This window comes from Hyla sarda, chromosome 4 (assembly GCF_029499605.1).
Source record: "Hyla sarda isolate aHylSar1 chromosome 4, aHylSar1.hap1, whole genome shotgun sequence".
Lineage (NCBI taxonomy): Eukaryota > Metazoa > Chordata > Amphibia > Anura > Hylidae > Hyla > Hyla sarda.
This window is the reverse complement of record NC_079192.1, coordinates 274,241,942-274,263,118: the sequence shown is the minus strand read 5'-3', so window position 1 is coordinate 274,263,118 and position 21,177 is coordinate 274,241,942. Positions and strand designations below refer to the sequence as shown.

The 21,177-nt window shown below is 45.1% G+C and overlaps 1 protein-coding gene across 2 annotated transcripts; it reads right to left on the bottom strand.

The window, feature by feature from the left end:
- Positions 1-671: 671 nt before the first annotated feature.
- Positions 672-21,172, bottom strand: TMBIM4 (transmembrane BAX inhibitor motif containing 4). 2 transcript variants are annotated; one of them, XM_056574272.1, is made up of 7 exons: positions 20,986-21,172; positions 15,562-15,670; positions 14,012-14,117; positions 10,282-10,315; positions 10,070-10,187; positions 9,112-9,157; positions 672-3,167 (listed from the first exon to the last, which is right to left on the bottom strand). In XM_056574272.1, the coding sequence occupies exons 1-7, from the start codon at positions 21,077-21,079 to the stop codon at positions 2,961-2,963; spliced, it is 714 nt and encodes a 237-aa protein (XP_056430247.1). In that variant the 5' UTR covers positions 21,080-21,172; the 3' UTR covers positions 672-2,960. The 2 variants fall into 2 exon arrangements, with proteins under 2 accessions (XP_056430247.1, XP_056430248.1); XM_056574273.1 differs by lacking the exon at positions 20,986-21,172 and adding an exon at positions 18,258-18,407.
- Between the last annotated feature and the right edge of the window lie 5 nt (positions 21,173-21,177).

Here is a 21,177-nt window from a genome sequence, read left to right as displayed (position 1 = left end):
CCGCTAGATCGCGGGCGTCGGCCATTGCCGGCGGGTCCCTGGCTGCGATCAGCAGCCGGGATCAGCTGCGCATGACACGGGCATCGCTCCGATGCCCGCGGTTATGCTTAGGACGTAAATGTACGTCCTGGTGCGTTAAGTACCACCTCACCAGGACGTACATTTATGTCCTGCGTCCTTAAGGGGTACTCCCATGGAAACTTTTTATTAATTTTTTTTTTTTTAATCAACTGGTGCCAGAAAGTTAAACAGATTTGTAAATCACTTCTTTAAAAAAATCTTAATCCTTCCAGTACTTTTTAGGGGCTGTATACTAAAGAGAAATCCAAAAAAGAAATGCATTTCCTCCGATGTCATGACCACAGTGCTCTCTGCTGACCTCTGCTGTCCATTTTAGGAACTGTCCAGAGCTGGAGAAAATCCCCATAGCAAACATATGCTGCCCTGGACAGTTCCTAAAATGGACAGCAGAGAGCACTGTGGTCATGACATCAGAGGAAAGGCATTTCTTTTTCAAAAGTACTGGCAGGATTAAGATTTTTTTTAATAGAAGTGATTTACAAATCTGTTTAACTTTCTGGCACCAGTTGATTTAAAAAAAAATAAAAAAATAAAGTTTTCCACGGGAGTACCCCTTTAAAATACAAATTAAAATAAGTAAAAAAACAATATCACATTAGACCGAATCTTTTAATGTAATAATTGTAAACAAGAATAAATCATATAGACATACAAGTTGCTGGAAAAATATATATTATCCTTTTCATTTCGTTATAGAATTACAGACCGCTATGAACACTGTTGCAGACATTTTTTATTGAATGGATTTCATTAAGTAAATCATACTAACAATTGGTTTTCTTTAAAAATTGCAGACCATTTATTCATTTTATTAGACAGTATTCTGCTCAGTCTGCAGTCCCTCTCTCTACTATCCTGAATTTTATCCGTCATCTCTGCTATCCAGCAACTATCTTTATACTTGGACTATAAAGATGCCAGCCTAGAATAAGGGCCCTTTTACACGGGCTGACAACAAGCGCCGATCTTACTGATTTGCACTTGTCTACAGAGCATTCACATGGCTTGATCAATCACACGGTTGGGTTGTAGGAACGATTGTTGTATTGTTTCTGTGGCCCATTAAATTCATCACTGATCGCTGCACATCTGCTGTTTACACATGGTGATGTGCAGCCGGCAACGATACTTTACAAGGCCACATAAAAGATTCGATCAGCCGAGGAATCGGCTGATCTCTGACCATTTTATACACATTCTTGGAACAATCATTTGCCGAATAATCGGCCAGTGTAAAAAGGCCTTCAATGCAAAAGAGCAATAAGTCGCACTCACCCGATTGTAGTGAAGTTCAGATTCAATGCTTTATTCAAAACATGCGTGCAGATGTACAGTAAAAATCACGTGGTGAAAGAGAGGAGACACTCTCAGACACAGGGGTATACCACAGAAGGCTACTAGTTTCACATCATGGAGACGCTTCTTCAGAAGGTAGTATACCACAGAAGGCTACTAGTTTCACATCATGGAGACGCTTCTTCGAAGCGTCTCCATGATGTGAAACTAGTAGCCTTCTGTGGTATACCCCAGTGTTTGAGAGGGTCTCCCTCCCCACGTGCTTTACTGTACATCTGCACGCATGTTTAGAATAAAGCATTGAATCTGAACTTCACTACAATCGGGTGAGTGTGACTTATTGCTCTTTTGCATTGAAGTTATACTGTTTATCCAAACCTGGTCTGCACCCTCAAGGAGGTTCCTTCTGTGTATCCAGTGTGTAGGGAGTTTAACCCTTTGGCTAGCGAAGTGCAGCAGTGCCTGATTGCCTTCGTTTCTACGTTATTGTAAAAAGACCTTACGTTCAGGAGAGCAGACAGAGGGACTGCATACTGAGCTGTCAACGAGTTGGTCTCATAAAATGAGCACTAGACAGCATTCAGCAGCTCGTATTATATTGTAAGATATGCCATCTGCAACAAATGGTCCACATTTAAAAAAATAATAAAATAAATCTAATTTAAAAACATTTTATTTAAAGGGGTAGTCCAGTGGTGAAAAACTGATCCCCTATCCTAAGGATAGGGGATAAGTTTGAGATTGCAGGGGGTCCGACCGCTGGGGCCCCCTGCGATCTCTCTGTACGGGGGCCAGGCTCTCCGGCCAGATAGCGGGTGTTGACACCCGCACGAAGCAGCGGCTGACACGCCCCCTCAATACATCTCTATGGCAGAGCCGGAGATTGCCGAAGGCAGCGCTTCGGCTCTGCCATAAAGTTGTATTGAGGGGGCGTGTCGGCCGCTGCTTCGTGCGGAGGTCGACACGCCCCCTTCCCGCGGGCTGTCGGGGCTCCGTACAGGAGATCGCAGGGGCCCCAGCGGTCGGACCCCCCGTGATCTCAAACTTATCCCCTATCCTTAGGATAGGGGATAAGTTGTTCACCACTGGGTCACCACTGGACTACTCCTTTAATACATGCAATTCTAATTTAGAAAAAGGTGTGCAACGTTGCCCATAAAATTTGTAAAGATCTTAAACAACAAAGTAAAGAGAAAGACAACAAAAGTAAACAACTTAAAAACTTTTTGACATGTCACTGAGATGTCCTGGGTCTAGGTGCGGAGACCACCCCCCATCACTAAAACAAACAGGTGAAGCACTCAGCTGAGTACATCCCTCTGCTTCTCTCTCCTCGTCGCAAGAGACAGGCCCATAAACTTTCTGCAAAGTCTGTGTCATGAAGTGAGGAGGCAGCAGGGACAAGCAAAACACAGCTCAGCGCTTCTCCCAGTTTATTTTAACGGTCGGTGGGGGTCTCAGCATCCAGACCCCTACCGATCAAAACATTTGACATGTCAACACTTGAAATTGTGCAAAGAAATACTTCTGTGGAACAAAACAACAACACCACTGGTCAAGACTTTATTACACAATACTGTGGCTTATTTCTTATTAATTGCCTCTAGTAGGCGAAGCAGATGTAAGAAGAGATTGATGATGTCAAGATAGAGGTTGATAGCAGCCAAGATGTGCTCCTCAGGAGAGAGTTTGTGCATCAGCAGATGTGTATCATAAATGATGAATCCACAGAATAGCAATGCACCACCAGCAGCCATAACTATTTCAATAGTCTCACTATAAAAGAAAAACTGCAAAGAAAAAAAAATCAGAGATGTGTTAATATCCTTCACACAATGATCTGCAGAAGATATCTAGTTATTAGAGAATTATTCCTATCAGGCATTTGTGACATAGTTGTTAGGGATGCAGGTTTGTTTCCTGTTGATATGCCATAAATGAGAATGAGCAAATACCAGCAGTTTTTTATTTTTTTAGAATAACACTTATCAGTAGAAGGTAATGTCACAAAATATAGATTCTGTTCCAGCTATTATTTCTCCTTAGACCATTCTAAACTTTTTTTTGTTTGTTAAGAGTTTAAATGGGAACTGTCAGATACAAAAACTTTTTATATGTTGTACATCTTGGCAAAACATTAACGTTTCTAATATACTTCATAAGAAAATTTTATTTCCTTTTTATAGAAATCATAGCTTTGTCCAAGGTGAAGCACAGGCATGGACAAAGTCCAGTAAGTGAGGGTGGGCGAGCACTCCTCTGTCTGTATCTGATAGGACAGGAAAGACCACAGATGAGACCTAACAGACAGGAGAGAGCACAGAGGAGTCCTATCAGACAGGAGAGAGCACAGAGGAGTGCTATCAGACAGGAGAGAGCACAGAGGAGTGCTATCAGACAGGAGAGAGCCCAGAGGAGTGGTGGCGTATACAAGATTGTGGGGGTCCCCAGCGTCGGGACCCCCACGGGGAGTCATCTTATCCCCTATCTTTTGGATAGGGGATAAGATGTCTCAGGGCTGGAGTACCCCTTTAGACGTGTCGATCAACTTCGCATCTAAAGGGTTAAAGTGAAACTAAACTACCCCCGGCTAGCTCAGGGGGCAGTTCGGGACCGCCGCAGTGAAATTGCGGCGTCCCGAACAGCTGTAGGACACGAGGAGGGACCCCTTACCTGCCTCCTGGTATCCGATCGCTGAATGACTGCTCAGTGCCTGAGATACAGGCATGACCAGTCAAGCGGCAGAATCATTAATCAATGGTTTCTTATGAGAAACCATTGATCAATGTAAAAGATCAGTGTGTGCAGCGTTATAGTCCCCTATGGGACCTATAACACTGCAAAAAAAAAAAAGTGGAAAAAAAAGTTAATAAAGATCATTTAACCACTTTCCTAATAAAAGTTTGAATCACCCCCCTTTTCCCATTTAAAAAAACAAACAAAAAAAAAAAACTGTGTAAATAAAAATAAATATGTGGTATCGCCGCGTGCGGAAATGTCCGAATTATAAAAATATATAGTTAATTAAACCGTATGGTCAACGGCGTAGGCGCAAAAATATTCCAAAATAGCGTATTTTTGGTCACTTTTTATATAATGAAAAAATGAATTAAAAATTGATCTATACAAAAAATGGTACCACTAAAAACTTCAGATCATGGCGCAAAAAATGAGCCCTCATACCGCCCCGAACGCAAAAAAATTAAAAAGTTATAGGCGTCAGAAGATTACAATATTAAACGTATAAATTTTCCTGCATGTAGTTATGATTTTTTCCAGAAGTGCAACAAAATCAAACCTATATAAGTAGGGTATCATTTTAATCATATGGACCTACAGAATAAAGAGAAGGTGTCATTTTTACCGAAAAATGTACTGTGTAGAAATGGAAGCCCCAAAATTACAAAATGGTGTTTTTTTCCGTTTCGCCGTAGATTTTTGGGTAAAATGACTGATGTCATTACAAAGTAGAATTGGTGGTGCAAAAAATAAGCCATCATATGGATTTTTAAGTGCAAAATTTAAAGAGTTATAATTTTTTAAAGGCAAGGAGGAAAAATTTAAGTGCAAAAACGGAAAAAAAAAACCTGGTCCTTAAAGGGGTACTCCGCCCCTCCGCCCAAAGGATAGGGGATAAGATGTCAGATCGCCGCAGTCCCGCTGCTGAGGACCCCCGGGATTGCCGCTGCGGCACCCCACTGTCATTATTGCACAAAGCGAGTTCGCTCTGTGCGTAATGATGGGCGATACAGGGGACGGAGCAGCGTGACGTCATGGCTCCGCCCCTCGTGACATCACAGCCCGCCCCCTTAATACAAGTCTATGGCAGGGGCGTGACGACAACCACGCCCCCGTCCCATAGACTCGTATTGAGGGGGCGGGCCGTGACGTCACGAGGGGCGGGGGCGTGACGTAACGATGCTCCGGCCCCTGTACTGCCCGTCATTACGTGCAGAGCGAACTCGCTCTGTGCAGTAATGACAGCGGGGTGCCGCAGCGGCAATCCCGGGGGTCCCCAGCAGCGGGACCGCGGCGATCCGACATCTTATCCCCTATCCTTTGGATAGGGGATAAGATGTCTAGGGGCAGAGTACCCATTTAAGGGGTTAATGACCTTGTAGAGTGATTACTTAGTAGAATTTCTACATTTGCAGATGACACTAAACTGGGTAAGGTGATCACCACAGAGGATGATAACATAATATCACAGAGGGATCTGGGGAAGCTGAAGGTTTGAGCACATACATGGCAAATTAAAGGGGTACTCCACTGGAAAAAAAAATTGTAAATCAACTGCTGCCAGAAAGTTAAACTGATTTGTTAAACAGCAGGAGAGGTTTGCTATGGGGATTTGCTCCTACTCTGGACAGTTCCTAAAATGGACAGAGGTGTCAGCAGAGAGCACTGTGGTCAGACATATGAAATTCAAAAAGAAAATTACTTCCTGTGGAGCATACACAGCTGATAAGTGCTGGAAGGATTAATATTTTTAAATAGAAACCAGTTGATTTAAAACATTTTTTTTTCCAGTGGAGAATCCCTTTGAGTTTAACATGGACAACGTATGGTTATGCACTTGGTTTGAGGTAACAAGATACATAACTATGTGCTTAGATTGTAAAACACTGGGTAAATCTACCATTGAAAAGGATTGGTAGTACTTGTGGACAACTGAAAACTGTCTCTAAACTCCCCCCCCCCCCCCACACTAACCAGAGGTACTGGTTGGTAGTGCGGGGGACGCTGATCAATATGCTGGCTACCATGCCCGGATCCGTCCCGCCGTTCGCCTGTTATCTTCATTATTGTTGATATGCAAATGTTCTAACTGGCACGGGCGGGGTTACAAGGCTTCATCTGGCACTATGACGTCAGCGCCACTCGTCAGCAGCACCGCCCGGCTTATGAATATTCATCCCCTCCCTCTGCCTCTCCCTCTCCTCCCCGCTCTGTACAGGACTCCACTGCGCTGAGGCCGCTTCCGAGTGTACACAGGAAGCGGCACATGTGCAGTAGGGATGTATCAAGAGAGGCATAGAGGCTTGTGACAGGAACATAGTTTTGTCTCTATACAAATCACTAGTAAGACCGCAGTTGGAATTCTGGGGGAGATTTAGCAAACCCTGTCCAGAGGAAAAGTTGCTGAGTTGCCCATAGCAACCAATCAGATCGCTTCTCTTATTTTTCAAATGCCTTTTCAAAAATTAAAGAAGAATTCTGATTGGTTGCTATGGGCAACTCAGCAAATTTTCCTTTGGAGAGGTTTTGATAAATCTCCCCCATTGTGCTTAATTTTGGGCTCCTGTATATAAGAAGGACATAGCTGATCTTTCTAGGGATCTTTTTATACCTAGGTCGGTAACCACAACAAGGGGGCATCCTCTATGTCTAGTGGAAAGAAGGTTTCATTATCATCACAGACAGAGATTCTTTACTGTAAGAGCAGTGAGACTATGGAACTCTCTGCCGCATGATGATGTGATGGCTGACTTAGTAAACATGTTTAACAGGGGCCTGGATACCTTTCTAATATTACTAGTTATGGTAAATAGATTTCTGGAGGTGAGATATTGTTCCAGGGATTTATTCTGATATCTTATTTGGAATCAGCAAGAAATGTTTCCGCTTGTCTGGAGAGATTGGCATCTGCCTTTTTTTTCTTCAATCTTATGAGCTTTGTAACGCTGTAACTCTGGTAGTGGGGCTTTTGTGCACCAGGGCCTGTGATGACTTTTGCATCCTTATAGCTTAGCTGTACCTGCAGATACTTAAAGGGGTACTCCGCAGCCCTGCTTCGGAAGCTCCGCTCCCCAGAGTCCGGAAGTTTCTTATTTGGAACGCTGCGTGAGGGCTTCCGTGTTCAGGGCCGCCCCTCGTGATGTCACGCCCGCCCCCTCAACGAAAGTCTATGGGAAGGGGGCGCGACGGCCGTCGCGCCCCTTCCCATAGACTTTCGTTGAGGGGGCGGGCGTGACGTCATGAGGGATGGTCCTGAACACGGAAGCCCTCACGCAGCATTTCGAACAAGAAACTTCTGGATGCTGGGGAGCGGAGCTACCGAAGCAGGGCAGCGGAGTACCCCTTTAACATACTCATTATTCGGCCCAGCTCTGTGCAGCACAATTGTTTTTGTTCAGTGAAATTACCAAGAAAAGACTATAGTTGACATGATTCTGTTCCTCTCACATACAACTGCTTGAATAGATATGTTACAATGTGTAAGACAGGGTTGTATCTACTCCCTTTCTTTAGCCAATACAATTTTTTCTAGCATTTATAACACTCACCCTCCAGAGGAAGGAAGGAATGGAGACAGCTATGACATTATGTGCAGTCCTGTAACATCCTGTACTGAAGGATTTAGGACACATGGAGAGTTTTATATACCGTATTTATCGGCATATAACACGCACTTTTAAAACTTAAATTTAAGGCAAAAAGCCTGCCTGCGTGTTATACGCCGATAAATCTTCTGTTCACTGATTTAAAGCACGGCTGCAGCCACTTTAAATCAGTGACCAGCGGCGTCTCCACCTCGCTCTGTAAAACTGTCACTTGTTTTCTCCCGCACTATCCACAGGTACTGTGTGCAGGAGACGCTGATTAAAATGAGCCCTACCTTGTCTGGATCTGCCCTACCTTTTAATCAGCGTCTCCCGCACTATCCACCAGTACCTGTGGATAGTGCGGGAGAAAACAAGTGACAGTTTTACTTTATTTTCCCTACCTCCCCCCTTTCCCTGCTTTTCATAGTTTTTTGTTTTTTTTTCCCTTACCTGGCTGCACTTCGGCAGGTCAGGTCAGGCGGGGGGGGGGGGGGGGGAAGGGTCTTGCAGGCTGCCGTCAGTGAAGCAGATGAGTGACGTCCTCTGCCGGCTTCTCTGCGCGGCATCAGTGACGTCACTTTTCATTTCCTGTAGTCACCGCAGAAAAGTGACATCCCTGATGCCGCGCAGAGAAGTCGGGAGATGACGTCACTCATCTGCTTCACTGACCGCAGCCCACAAGACAGCCAAAGCGCAGCCAGGTAAGGAAAAAAAAAAAAAAAAAACGATGAAAAGCAGGGAAAAGGGGGAATGATGGAGGGGAAGAATAGCATACAGTGGTCTTCAACCTTCGGAGCTCCAAATGTTGCAAAACTGCAACTCCCAGCATGCCCGGACAGCCGTTAGCTGTCCGGGCATGCTGGGAGTTGTAGTTTTGCAACATCTGGAGGTCCACAGGTTGAAGACCACTGAAGGACGAACATGATGGGGGGATAATGAGACAGGGGGAAATTATGAGGGGGGGGGGAATGATGGGGGCATGATGAGACAGGTTGGGGGGGGATGATGAGACAGGGTGGGGGGATGATGAGACAGGGGGAAATGATGGCGGGGGAGGCACTAAATGCTTAATGTCTGTATGACTAGTGGTGGTCTATGACAGGGGGAAATGATGAGACATGGGGGGGGGATGATGAGACATGGGGGGGGGGAGGGAGGCAATGAAAGGGGTAAATGTGGCACAGTGACTGATAAAAAGGAAGGAATGATGTGGCACTGGAGGGGACGGGACCAAACCGAGGTGCAGAAGAAAACGAAGTTGGGGGGGGATGATGTGGCATTTAGTCCAAGTCATTTATTTTACATTTTATTTTTTAATTTCCCTGTTAAAATGGGGGTGCGTGTTATACGCCAGTGCGTGTTATATGCCAATAAATACGGTAGATGGTTTTATGACTCCTTTACTTACCCTTAGAAATCCAGCAATGATCAAGATCCACAAGCCAGCAAACAGCCTGCAACAATAAATTGCAAACAGTTTATTCAGGATAGTTGTAAAAAGCTCACTGCTTCATAGCTCCCATCTACCCACTTAGCACAGAATGTGACTATGTTGAGGTTTCCTGCACAGCAGGTGGACAAGAGCTTTCCATGTAGGGGAAAAAAAAGGGGGTGCCCTTCAACCGGCACCTTCTCATGTGTTCATTTTTTTTTTAGCAGGAATCAGTGGCAAACCTATGGAACATGCTTTAAATATATCTCCTATAGAAAAATATTAAAGCCATTATGGCCGGGCACCCAGAATATAAAATAACAAAGGGGACTCACATGCCGACGCTCCCTCGATGTTCTCTGCTGCAGTATTCTTTCGTGTTGGCCGTGGTCAGTGTGTCACAATTAGGCGCAACTAATTTCTGGCCGCATCAATGTCCCGTCTCGGCCAGTGATAGGCGACAAATCCTGGGGTCATAACATTGCATAACATTGCCACTCAGCTTATCACCGCCCAAGGTGGGACATCGTTGTGGCCGGCGATTAGCTAAGCCTCAGTGTGACACGCTGACCACGGCCAACATGGAAGAAGATACCATCGGAGAACTGGAGCCGAGGGAATGGCGGCAAGTGAGTCCCCAATGTTATTTCATATTCTGGGCACCAGGGCAAAATGGCTTATTTTTTTTTTTTTTTTTTTATGAGATATCGCCTTTAAGCATTGACACAACATTTGATACAATGAGCAAGAAAATTAGGCAGTTTCTCCAAATCTGACGCTGAAACTAATGTTAGATTATAAGGAATTCAAGAAAGCTAAGCACCAGATTATCAGGGCTACAACTAACAAAAACTATATTCTAGCCTAAACCACAACACTAGGTTTGTGTACATGGTCACTCCCAAATCCATGTAGTGTAGGAAAACAAACATACCCAGCTCCAAGCTTGCTAAAGTCTCTCTTTGACTGGAATGTAAATGCAGTGAGACCAAGGAAGACAGCGGTTGTAAGAATAAAAGCCTGAAGAACCACAGCCACGTCATAGAATGTCACTAAAGATAAAATAGGACAAAATTATTGGATATGTCATAAAAACAAATAATGTATAGCCACCGCCAATGTTATTAAGAGAGGAAATCTAGTTACCTGAAATACCAACTGTTACTGCTTCTAAGATGGTCTGCAAAATAAGAGGACAGCAATAAATTCATAGGTACTAAATATGGTTAGGCCACAAAGGAAAAGTATGTGAAGAGAAACAGAAAAGATAAATCTGCAGCAGAAACCCAGCGTATGCCTTGGATTTGTGGCACAGACACACAATGGAAACTAAAATATAGCAATAAAGCTTTTGAATCAGTCACTTTGACAAGTGTTTTTGTTAGGAGTTTCCAGTTAGGCTACACTGCACAGAGATGTTGTGTTAGATTTGGGTTAATGGTTGCCTGTATTTTTTTGAGGTATAATTCAGGGAATCAGTCAGATGGGTGTGAAGTTAACTTTAAAAACGGGAGAGGTTCACCGGATGTTGATCAGGTGATTGGTGGGATTATACTGATCAGTGCACCTTGAGCTATTTAATGAAAGTAACACCTCATATTTTGTTGGTTGGCCACAGGTCCTCTTTAACCCCTTTCCTCCCCAGGACATATGGCTACGTCTTGGGGGGGGGGGTTAGCTACAGAGTGGGATTGTGCCAGCAATTTGGCGTTGCCGATTGGTGGCTATGGTTGATCGGGACCATTGCGGGGTAATCGCCCGGGCCTGATCAGCTTACATGACAGCCGGAGGGTCCCTACCTGCCTCTATGCCAGATGATGATCTCTTTGTGCCTCTAGTCTACTTCAGCAGGCTAGAGCAGCAGAGCACAGATAACACTGACCAATGCTCTGTAATAGCCCAGTATTAAAAGGGGTATACCGGGCAAAAACACTTTGGATATCCCCTTTGGATAGGGGATAAGATGTTTGATCTCCCTGCAGCACCCGCATTCTATGCGGGAGCTGCGTCTACAGTTTCGGAAACCTCTGAGTTTCTGGGATTGGGACGTGACATCACGCCACGCCCCCTGCCTCAGGGAGATCTTGGAGGGGGGGTCCCAGCGGCCCAAAGCCTATATTAATTGGGTATTGTTGTAATCGTATAGACCTACGGAATAAAGATAATGGCCGACATTTATCATTTCTGCTGATTTTGAGTTGCAATCCACTGATTTTGGCAATACACATGATATGGACGGGTTTTATGAACTGCGCCTTTTTGTGAAAAGGTACAAAAAAGGCGCAAAGCCACTGAAAAGTCTCTAAAACTGCATCAGCCCAGACTTAGCTTAGCTTTTTGGTGTACATGAAGAAAAAAATTTTGGAAAATGTGACCTGTACAAAATTTATCATTGCTCTGTGACTATTTAAAGGGGTTCTCCGATGCTTAGACATCTTATCCCCTATCCAAAGGATATGGGATAAGATGCCTGATCGCGGTGACCCCCGTGATCTTGCACACGGCACCCTGTTTGTAAATCAGTCTGATTACTGTCGATCACGGGGCCGGCAGCGTGTGACCTCATGCCTCCGCCCCCGTGTGACCTCACGCTCCGCCCCTCAATGCAAGTCTATGGGAGGGGGCGTGACAGCTATAACAGCTGTGGTCACCAGTAATCAGACCCGGAGCGAACACGCTCCGGGGACTGATTACAAACGGGGTGCCGTGTGCAAGATGCCGGGAGTCCCCAGCAGCGGGACTCCCGCGATTAGGCATCTTATCCCCTATCCAAAGGAGAACCCCTTTAATAAATTTGGTGCTCCTACACATTACCAGCACACAAAAAAATTATTTAGAAAAATTCTTCACTTACACGTACAATAATAAATGCCGGCCATTGTGTCATTTTTACCGAAAAGTGCACTATGTAGAAACGCAATTCCCCCCAAAAAAAATGTTCAATTTTGCCTCACAAATTTTTTTTTTTTTTTTTTGCTTCACCATACATTTTGTGGTGATCATTACAAAGTACAAAAAGTCCCGCAAACAACAAGCCCTATAGATGGAAAATTTATGAAAAATTTTAAGAGTTATGGATTTTAAAAGTAGAGGAGGAAAAAATGAAAACACAAAAAATGTAAAATCGCTGCATCATTAAAGGGGTACTCCGCTGCCCTGCTTCCAGCGTCCGGAAGTCTATTGTTCCGAATGCTGTGTGCGGGCTTCCGTGTTCAGGGCCGCTCCTCGTGAAATCACGAGGGGCGGCCCTGAACACGGAAGCCCGCACACATCGTTCGGAATAATAAACTTCCGGACCCTGGGGTGCGGAGCTCCGGAAGCAGAGCAGCGGAGTACCCCTTTAAGGGGTTAAATAACAGTGAACCATTTTTTTCTGTTTCCTCACTCCTACAGACGCTAATGGGAGCTACGGAAAAACAACGTAGCATGCGGTGCTGCACTGTTACCACAACTGTTACAAGAGTAACAGAAACAGCAAAAAACAGGACAGGGTCCTGGCCATTAAATAGATGCGAGTTCCATCCTGCAGATATTCCATAAGGATATGGAAATAACGCTTTCCTAAGACAGTCATCATTTCTTTAAACTTTCTGGCTGTACGATACTAAATAAGTTATTTTTGATTTATGAGAACACATCCTGAAACTAAGAATAAAATCTCATCACTCATCTGAAGACTGAGATGTATGGCTTTCACTTTACCTTGCAGGATTAGTAACACAATAGCGGGTTTGATTTTTCTTGGGCTTGACATTTAAAGTTCCCAAGTTTTGCAATAGAAGATTGTTTGTGGTTCTGTGCTGTTTTCCAGGCAATGTCAGTGATAGTGCCACGTTGATGTATTTGCTTTAGTTGACCATATGTTTAAGAGAAAACCATTTGAATTTACTAACTTTATTTTCAGTATAGCATAACACAAGAAGACAGAGGATATCCTGCACGCACCACAAAATACTGGACTAGATGTTCCTACATGGACGGTACCGCTGGATCAGCTCTCAGAACCTCTGTGGGCGCTCAGAGGCGACTGCTGTCGAATTTGTGCATCTGCGCTTCTTCCAGCCTCTAAAGGAGGCCGGAAGAAGCGCAGATGCGTGAAACCGCAATCCGGCAGTCGCCTCTGAGCGCCCATGGAGGTTCTGAAAGCTGATCTAATGGTCCAATCCATGTAGGAGCCTTTAATCCAGTATTTTGCGGTGAGTGCAGGATAGCCTCTGTCTTCTTGTGTTATGCTACACTGAAGTTTGTGTTATTCATACTTCCTAGCACCGCTGCTGGACTATTTATTGTGGTTGGCATCTACACCTTGCTTAGCGGTTATCCGGGTGTATAAGAATACTCGTTTGTGGGGAATCGGTAGTGCCTCCTGCATATTTCTACTGGCTACGTATGTAACTTTATTTTCACTTTGCATGTAAAGCTAAGGGCCCATTGACCGAATTTCCTCTCAGAAATTTGCAATGCAGCAGCCTCCTATTATTCTCAATGGGATTTTGCTGCACCGCGCAAACTGCAGAATTTTCACAGTGGAAAACTGTTTACAGTGGTAAACGCATGCATTCTTTCAGCAAAATGTTCTCGGAAATGCATTGCTGTCTATGGAGACGGTGGATATCTGAGCAGTCTCCTAGCACACACTGATTCTGTCACACACAGAATATCTGCCCAGAATTTATACAGGTGAATATTATTCCGTATGAAAGCGCCCTAAAGGATGGAGCATATATTATACTCTCTCTCCAGACAAAACCAGCATGGCTACTAGAATATTCAATGATGCTCACTAACACAAAGACATGCTCCATGTGCACCTACTCACAAGGAATAAACACTACACAGATGATTTATTATAGCCAAGATGAATATAGAGGCTTACAAATCCAAACAGCAGATAGAGGTTCACTGGATGTTGATGTCTGTAAACTGTCAGGGCAATGATTGTACCCAAGGACCCAAGGGCAGATATCATAAGCAAAACAGGGCTGGAAAAAAAGAGAATATGAGTCAAAAAGGTTTGGCAGTACCATCTTGTGTGGTAGATTAATGTACAACACCCAGTTTTCTATTCCGAAGAAACAGTTATTTCATTTGCCACAAAAGATATATTAACCCTTCAGCTTACGTATTTTTCGCCGCATAAGACGCACTTTTTCTTCCCCAAAACTGGGGGGGAAAAGTTGGTGCGTCTTATACGGCAAATACACATTAAATCCTGTCCTATCGCGGCGGTCCCTGCGGCCATCAATGGCCGGGACCCGCGGCTAATACAGGACATCACCGATCGAGGTGATGCCCTGTATTAACCCTTCAGACGCAGCGATCAAAGCTGACCGCCGCGTCTGAAGCGAAAGTGACACTAACCCGGCTGCTCAGTCGGGCTGTACAGGACCGCCGCAGTGAAATCGCGGCGTACTGAACAGCTTACAGGACACCAGGAGGGACCTTACCTGCCTCCTCGGTGTCTGCTCCGTGTCGGGATCCCCTGTATGGCCGGCGCTCTCAGTCGTCGTCGTCACGCACACCGTCCTGTCATCCAATAGGAGCGGCGTGCGTAGTGACGTGATGGCGGCGACAGAGAGCGAGGATACCCGGCAGCAGAGACGTTCCGGAGCAACAGGGACACCCCGGGGACGTGGCGTCAGCCAGGGCAGCGGTGACGGGTCCGGAGCGGCGGGGACACCAGTGGTCTTCAACCTGCGGACCTCCAGATGTTGCAAAACTACAACTCCCGGCAAGCCCGGACAGCCAGTGGCTGTCCGGGCTTGCTGGGAGTTGTAGTTTTGCAACATCTGGAGGTCCGCAGGTTGAAGGTTCAGAATCTTTTTTTTCTACATTTTCACCCTTTAAAATTGGGTGCGTCTTATATGGCGAAAAATACGGTAAAAAGAAAAAAAGGTCCCTGGCTGAATTTCATCTGTGTCCTACTGTCTGCAGTACATTTTTGTTACTTTTTGTAAATGGAAATATGGCTCTGCTCACCATCTGGGCTCATTCCTGCTGGATGTAAAAATCTGTACTAGCTTTATGCCAGTGTTTCCCAACCAGGGTGCCTCCAGCTGTTGCAAAACCAACTCCCTGCATGCCCGGACAGCCGAAGGCTGTCTGGGCATGCTGGGAGTTGAAGTTTTGCAACAGCTGGAGGCACCCTGGTTGGGAAGCACTGCTCTAGGTGTATGCCATTTACCATGAAGGCACTGATCTTTTCGAGCCAAAACCACCCAATTATTTCAAAGTAGTGAAGGTTGCATAAACCTATTAAAATATTACAAATCTTGCACTAAAACCTATAATAAACATAATGATAATTTTTTCTTCCCCCCAATATTTTTTGTGCTGCTGTCACCAATAGGAGTGCTGAGCTGTCCCCATACTACAGGCAGTATAATCTGATGACGGACTCACTTTAACCAAACATAACAAACCCACCTCTCATGGACAAATGTCCGGATAGTATCAAAATAAAGGAATATTCCAGCTGTGATGGTGGTCAACAGAACTTGCAGTGTCAGTATAGTGTAGACCTTCCGGAGGAAATCTAGATCATAAATAATTAAAAAACATAATTAGTGCGGTGAAGGCAATGAGAAGCAAGTCATTCACAAAGATACTGTCACACAGGATACCCAAAGATACACCAAGAGCTCGGTGACATTGACAAAGGCCTGTTTACATCCCAAAATGCACTTAAAAAAAAAAAAATAGTCTAATCTACTGACAGCATGCTAATAGAGCGAGAGGATCTGAGCAGATAGACTGAATATTGTTTAAGGACAGGGTAACACGGGCCGCACTCATAGCGGGAGATTTCTACAGCAGAAAATCCACCACTACGAACTGACACACAGAGTCCCTCTGCGACTGTCGTCGGCGCATCTGCAGCATGAAATAAGCCTTGTGACCATGCCCTAATGGAAAAGATTCAGTATAACTTTTTATTGGGAGACACCTATACTGATGGGTATATGCTCTTGCCACTAGGAGGGACTGACACTAGGGAAAAAAGTCAGCTCCTCCCCTGGCAGGATATACCCGCCTACCTGCAGTGAGGTAATCAGTCTTAGCTAGTGTCAGAAGGAGGCAAGACAGGTCTGGTGCTCTTCAGACCCGGTCTTTTTTATTATTTTCTAGTAAGGGCTGTTTAGTTAGGTTCTTTACTCCCTTTTGTTTCCTTTTCAGGTGGGGGTTCAGGAGCATGGTGCTACCTGTTCCCCCATATGCGATGAAAGGGCACAGACAGTATGTACTGTTAACCCCTTCTCACCAACAGCCAGCGCCTGGAGGTTGTACCCTGGGTCCGGGTCCCCCACTTGCCCCTGCTCACCCTGCTATCTTAGCCTGGTATGATGCAGCGTGGCCATAAGCTGGTTAAAGACTTCAGGGTGAGTATGTACTACAACCCCCCTTCCCCCTCTCCCTCCTTCCCTTTTGTTCATCCGGGGGTCCCCTTTCTCTATTGTGCCCAGCTCCTCAGCCGCCATTACACATGGCTGTGCTGGACCAGACCCCTCATGGCCTCAGGCACCTTCCTGGAGGGGGCAGTCCGGAGGACCTGCCCCCCCTCTCTCTTCGGGTCCCACATATATCGCAGCCAGGCACACTGCCCTGGCCTCGTTTTCCTCTCTATCGGCCGGAGACTCTATCCTGCTGCCCGTTTGTCTTCTGGGGCAGCGGGTCTCCTCTCCCACGTGGCCGTCCGCTTTTTTCCGGTGGGCTGTGCCTTGGGCCTTCCTGTGATCTTGTTTCCACAGGTTTCTGACAGTTGAGCACCTCTGTTCTGGCATGGGGCGATAGTCAGTTCAGTCCCCCCCCCCCCCATGCCTCCAGGTATCTGTCCTGGGCTCCTGTATGGGATGGTTCAGATGCCAGCCCTGTTGCCTTAGAAAACTACCAGGATGGCTCTGTTGACGCCCTTCTGGTCCAGGGTTTCACCATGTTGGGGTGTTCCTCTCAACACTTTGGTTACTGTGGGGGCGTGTACTTTTTACTTCCATTCGTAGTCACGTCTTTGTATCTTTGCCCAGCATCAGTGTCCAGATTTCCAATCTCTCCGGGGACACAAATTAGCTCCTCCATTCCTCGATATGTTGTTGCAGGGTTCCTGGGGACTATGTCCACCCGGTACTTTGCCTCCTTGCTTTTGGGCGGCATTTCCCTGCTCCTATAGTGCCTGGCACATTTGATATCCCCTTTCCACAGGAGTAGGGGATCAGGGAGCTTGGCATGGTCTGGGCCTGGTTTTCATCGCGACCACCTATATAGGTGGGGTACCTGGCTCTCTTCCTTTTTCTTGGTTCTCTCCGGATTACTTGAGCTTATTTCGCCTCCCAAGTGCTCGTGACAGGCCCCTGGGACAGGGGTTTTGGTCTGCAGCTGTTCAAGTCATCACTTTTATACAACAGGCCTCTCCAGATCCAGTCTCCAACTTTCATTCTTCTTTCCAGTGTTTTTTCTAGTCTTCACCTCCTGTACTCGCCTTCTGCTCAGGCATACGCTGCTCCCCTGTCTGGTTCTGTGTTCCTAAGGCTAGGTTCAGACTACGGAATTTCCGCCGGAATTTTTTGCTTTGAAATTTCCGGCAGAAATTCTGCTTACTATAATGCATAGTGTAGTGAATGGATTTCCGTTCACAAATTCACACTTCGGATTTTCCGCTTCACAAATTCCGGACGAAAAATCCACTAGAAAATTTCCGCCAGAAGAAAGGGGTTGCTCTTTCTTCAGGCAGAAATCCTAGCGGAACACATAGCAGTCTATAGGAGACTGCAGTGCCCGCGCGGTCCTAGCGCTGACTAATTCAATCGGCGCAGGCGGAACTCGAAATCTCCGGGCGGAAATTTTCCGACCTTTTCTTAGGCTTGGAGTCTCTTCATAGGACAGTCTCTTCTTGGAGTCCTAGTCCATCTCCATGGATGGGGGTTCTTCCGGAAGCTCAGTTGAGCCTCGGTTGTCTCTGCCAGGATCTCGTCCGCAGGCCTTACGTTCGTGTGGGTTCAGTCTCTGGACTGATTCCCCTTTCGCTGTTCGTCGGTTTTTCCCACCCTAGGGGACTGCTTTGGTATATCAGTATAGGTGTCCCCCAATGAAGAGCGACCAAGAAAAGTAGATTTTTTTTTTGTACTCACCATAAAATCTCTTTCTCGCAGCCTTCATTGGGGGACACCGCATCCACCCATTCTTCATCTTTTTTCTGGATTATTTTTTCCGGGATTCCTTTCTAGGGTCCTTCGGACATATTTCTTTGTTGGCTTCTCCTACTGCTTGGTGCCAAAACTGATTACCTCACTTCCAGTGGGTGGGTATATCCTGCCAGGGAGGAGCCAACTTTTTTTTCCTAGTGTCAAGAGCATATACCCATCAGTAAGGTGGCCCCCAATAAAGGACACGAGAAAGATTTTACGGTGAGTACAAAAAAAAATATATCCTTTTACTTTGGGCTAAGTAGTCCAGTGGGTGGTCCAACTTAATGTATAAGAAGGCATCCTAAGATAGCTGTCAAGCACTGAGTAGGGCAGCCTACTGTTTATAAAATACAAGTTATACTGAATAGTCTTCCATAAAACTCTTCCTACTCTATAGCATGCTGCCTGCAGATTGGATAGTATGTTTATAACTTTTTAGAGAGAACTATGAGGAAGATTTATCAAAACTTGTGCAGAGTAAGAGCGGTGCAGTTGCCCATAGCATCCAGATCACTTCTTTCATTTTTCACAGGCCTCTTTAAAAATGAAAGAAGCAATCTGATTGGTTGCTATGGGCAACTGCACCGCTCTTACTCCACACAGGTTTTGATAAATCTCCCCCACTATATCCACTCAGCAACTCCTGCTCTATGATGCTGGCAGAGCGGACCGCATGTTCGGTGTGCCAGGTTCTTTATGCATTGCTTTACGTTTTTGCAATACAGTTCCGTATACGTTTTCAATTTGAAAACCGTTCAGAACCGTACTGAAAACCGTATGCAGTGACTCTCTATTGAAAAACATATACCAAACGATGCATCCGGTCGTGTCTGTTTTTTCCCTCTACCCAAATCTGTAGCCTACCCCGGTTTTTGGTTTGGGTGAAAAACCTTTTTAAACCCTTTTTTTTTTTTTAATCATGGTAGTCAATGGGAACCGTAGAAAACCATATGTGCATATGGTTCCGTTTGGTTTGCACCATCTGGTTTTTGACTTTGCAGTTTTTTTCTTGGAATTTTAATCAAACAAGTGAAACTTTATTCATAACGGAGGGAAACGTTATAAATGTGTACTTTTTTTGCTTAAACGGATGCAGCCGGACATCATTTTTCAAACCGTATACCGGTTAAAACTTGTACACACGTTTTGATACAGTTTAGTCCAGTTTTGAGAAATCCGTTTATCAAAAACCTGATTCGGGAACTGTATTGCAAAAACGTGGTGTGAACCCGGCCTGACTGTGAATTACTGATCCACTACAGCAGTGTTTTCCAAACAGTGGGCCTCCAGCTTGTTGCAAAACTACAACTCCCAGCATGGCTGGACAGCCAACGACTGTCCGGCCATGCTGGAAGTTGTAGTTTTGCAACAGCTGTAGGCACACTGTTTGGAAAACACTGCCCTACAGTGAGCTATTATTGCTATAACTGTATTTTCTCTTAAAATATATATAGAACACGCATTTACGAACAGTCCTAGTGCTGACCGATTTGGCTGTCTGTTCATGCTGGGAGTTGTAGTTTTGCAACAGCTGTAGGCACACTGTTTGGAAAACACTGCCCTACAGTGAGCTATTATTGCTATAACTGTATTTTCTCTTAAAATATATATAGAACACGCATTTACGAACAGTACTAGTGCTGACCGATTTGGCTGTCCGTTCATGCTGGGAGTTGTAGTTTTGCAACAGCTGTAGGCACACTGTTTGGAAAACACTGCCCTACAGTGAGCTATTATTGCTATAACTGTATTTTCTCTTAAAATATATATAGAACACGCATTTACGAACAGTCCTAGTGCTGACCGATTTGGCTGTCTGTTCATGCTGGAAGTTGTAGTTTCGCAACAGCTGTAGGCACACTGTTTGGAAAACACTGCCCTACAGTGAGCTATTATTGCTATAACTGTATTTTCTCTTAAAATATATATAGAACACGCATTTACGAACAGTCCTAGTGCTGACCGATTTGGCTGTCCGTTCATGCTGGGAGTTGTAGTTTTGCAACAGCTGTAGGCACACTGTTTGGAAAACACTGCCCTACAGTGAGCTATTATTGCTATAACTGTATTTTCTCTTAATATATATATATATATATATATATATATATAGAACACGCATTTACGAACAGTCCTAGTGCTGACCGATTTGGCTGTCTGTTCATGCTGGGAGTTGTAGTTTTGCAACAGCTGGAGACACTGTTTGGAAAACACTGCCCTACAGTGAGCTATTATTGCTATAACTGTATTTTCTCTTAAAATATATATAGAACACGCATTTACGAACAGTCCTAGTGCTGACCGATTTGGCTGTCTGTTCATGCTGGGAGTTGTAGTTTTGCAACAGCTGTAGGCACACTGTTTGGAAAACACTGCCCTACAGTGAGCTATTATTGCTATAACTGTATTTTCTCTTAATATATATATATATATATATATATATATATATATATAGAACACGCATTTACGAACAGTCCTAGTGCTGACCGATTTGGCTGTCTGTTCATGCTGGGAGTTGTAGTTTTGCAACAGCTGGAGACACTGTTTGGAAAACACTGTTCTAGTGGGTGAATGGGATGCATTCTCGGTGATTCAGGTGATGTCAGCCCCGGTGCACTACACGGTGACACCGGTTTACAGGAAGCCATGGTGACATCACGATCTGCCTTCTTACCCATACGGATCTGGATACTGGCTGAAGCCACATTGCTCCCGTAGTTGAAGTCATCCTCGATGGAGGAGCGGGGATAGCGATCCGCAGCCGCCATTATCACCAAAACAAGCGACAGCCAACCTTCTAATTCGTGCCGCTTCCTGATCCCTCACTGAGTCTACGGTGGTTCTGTGATCGGCGATTACGTAGTCA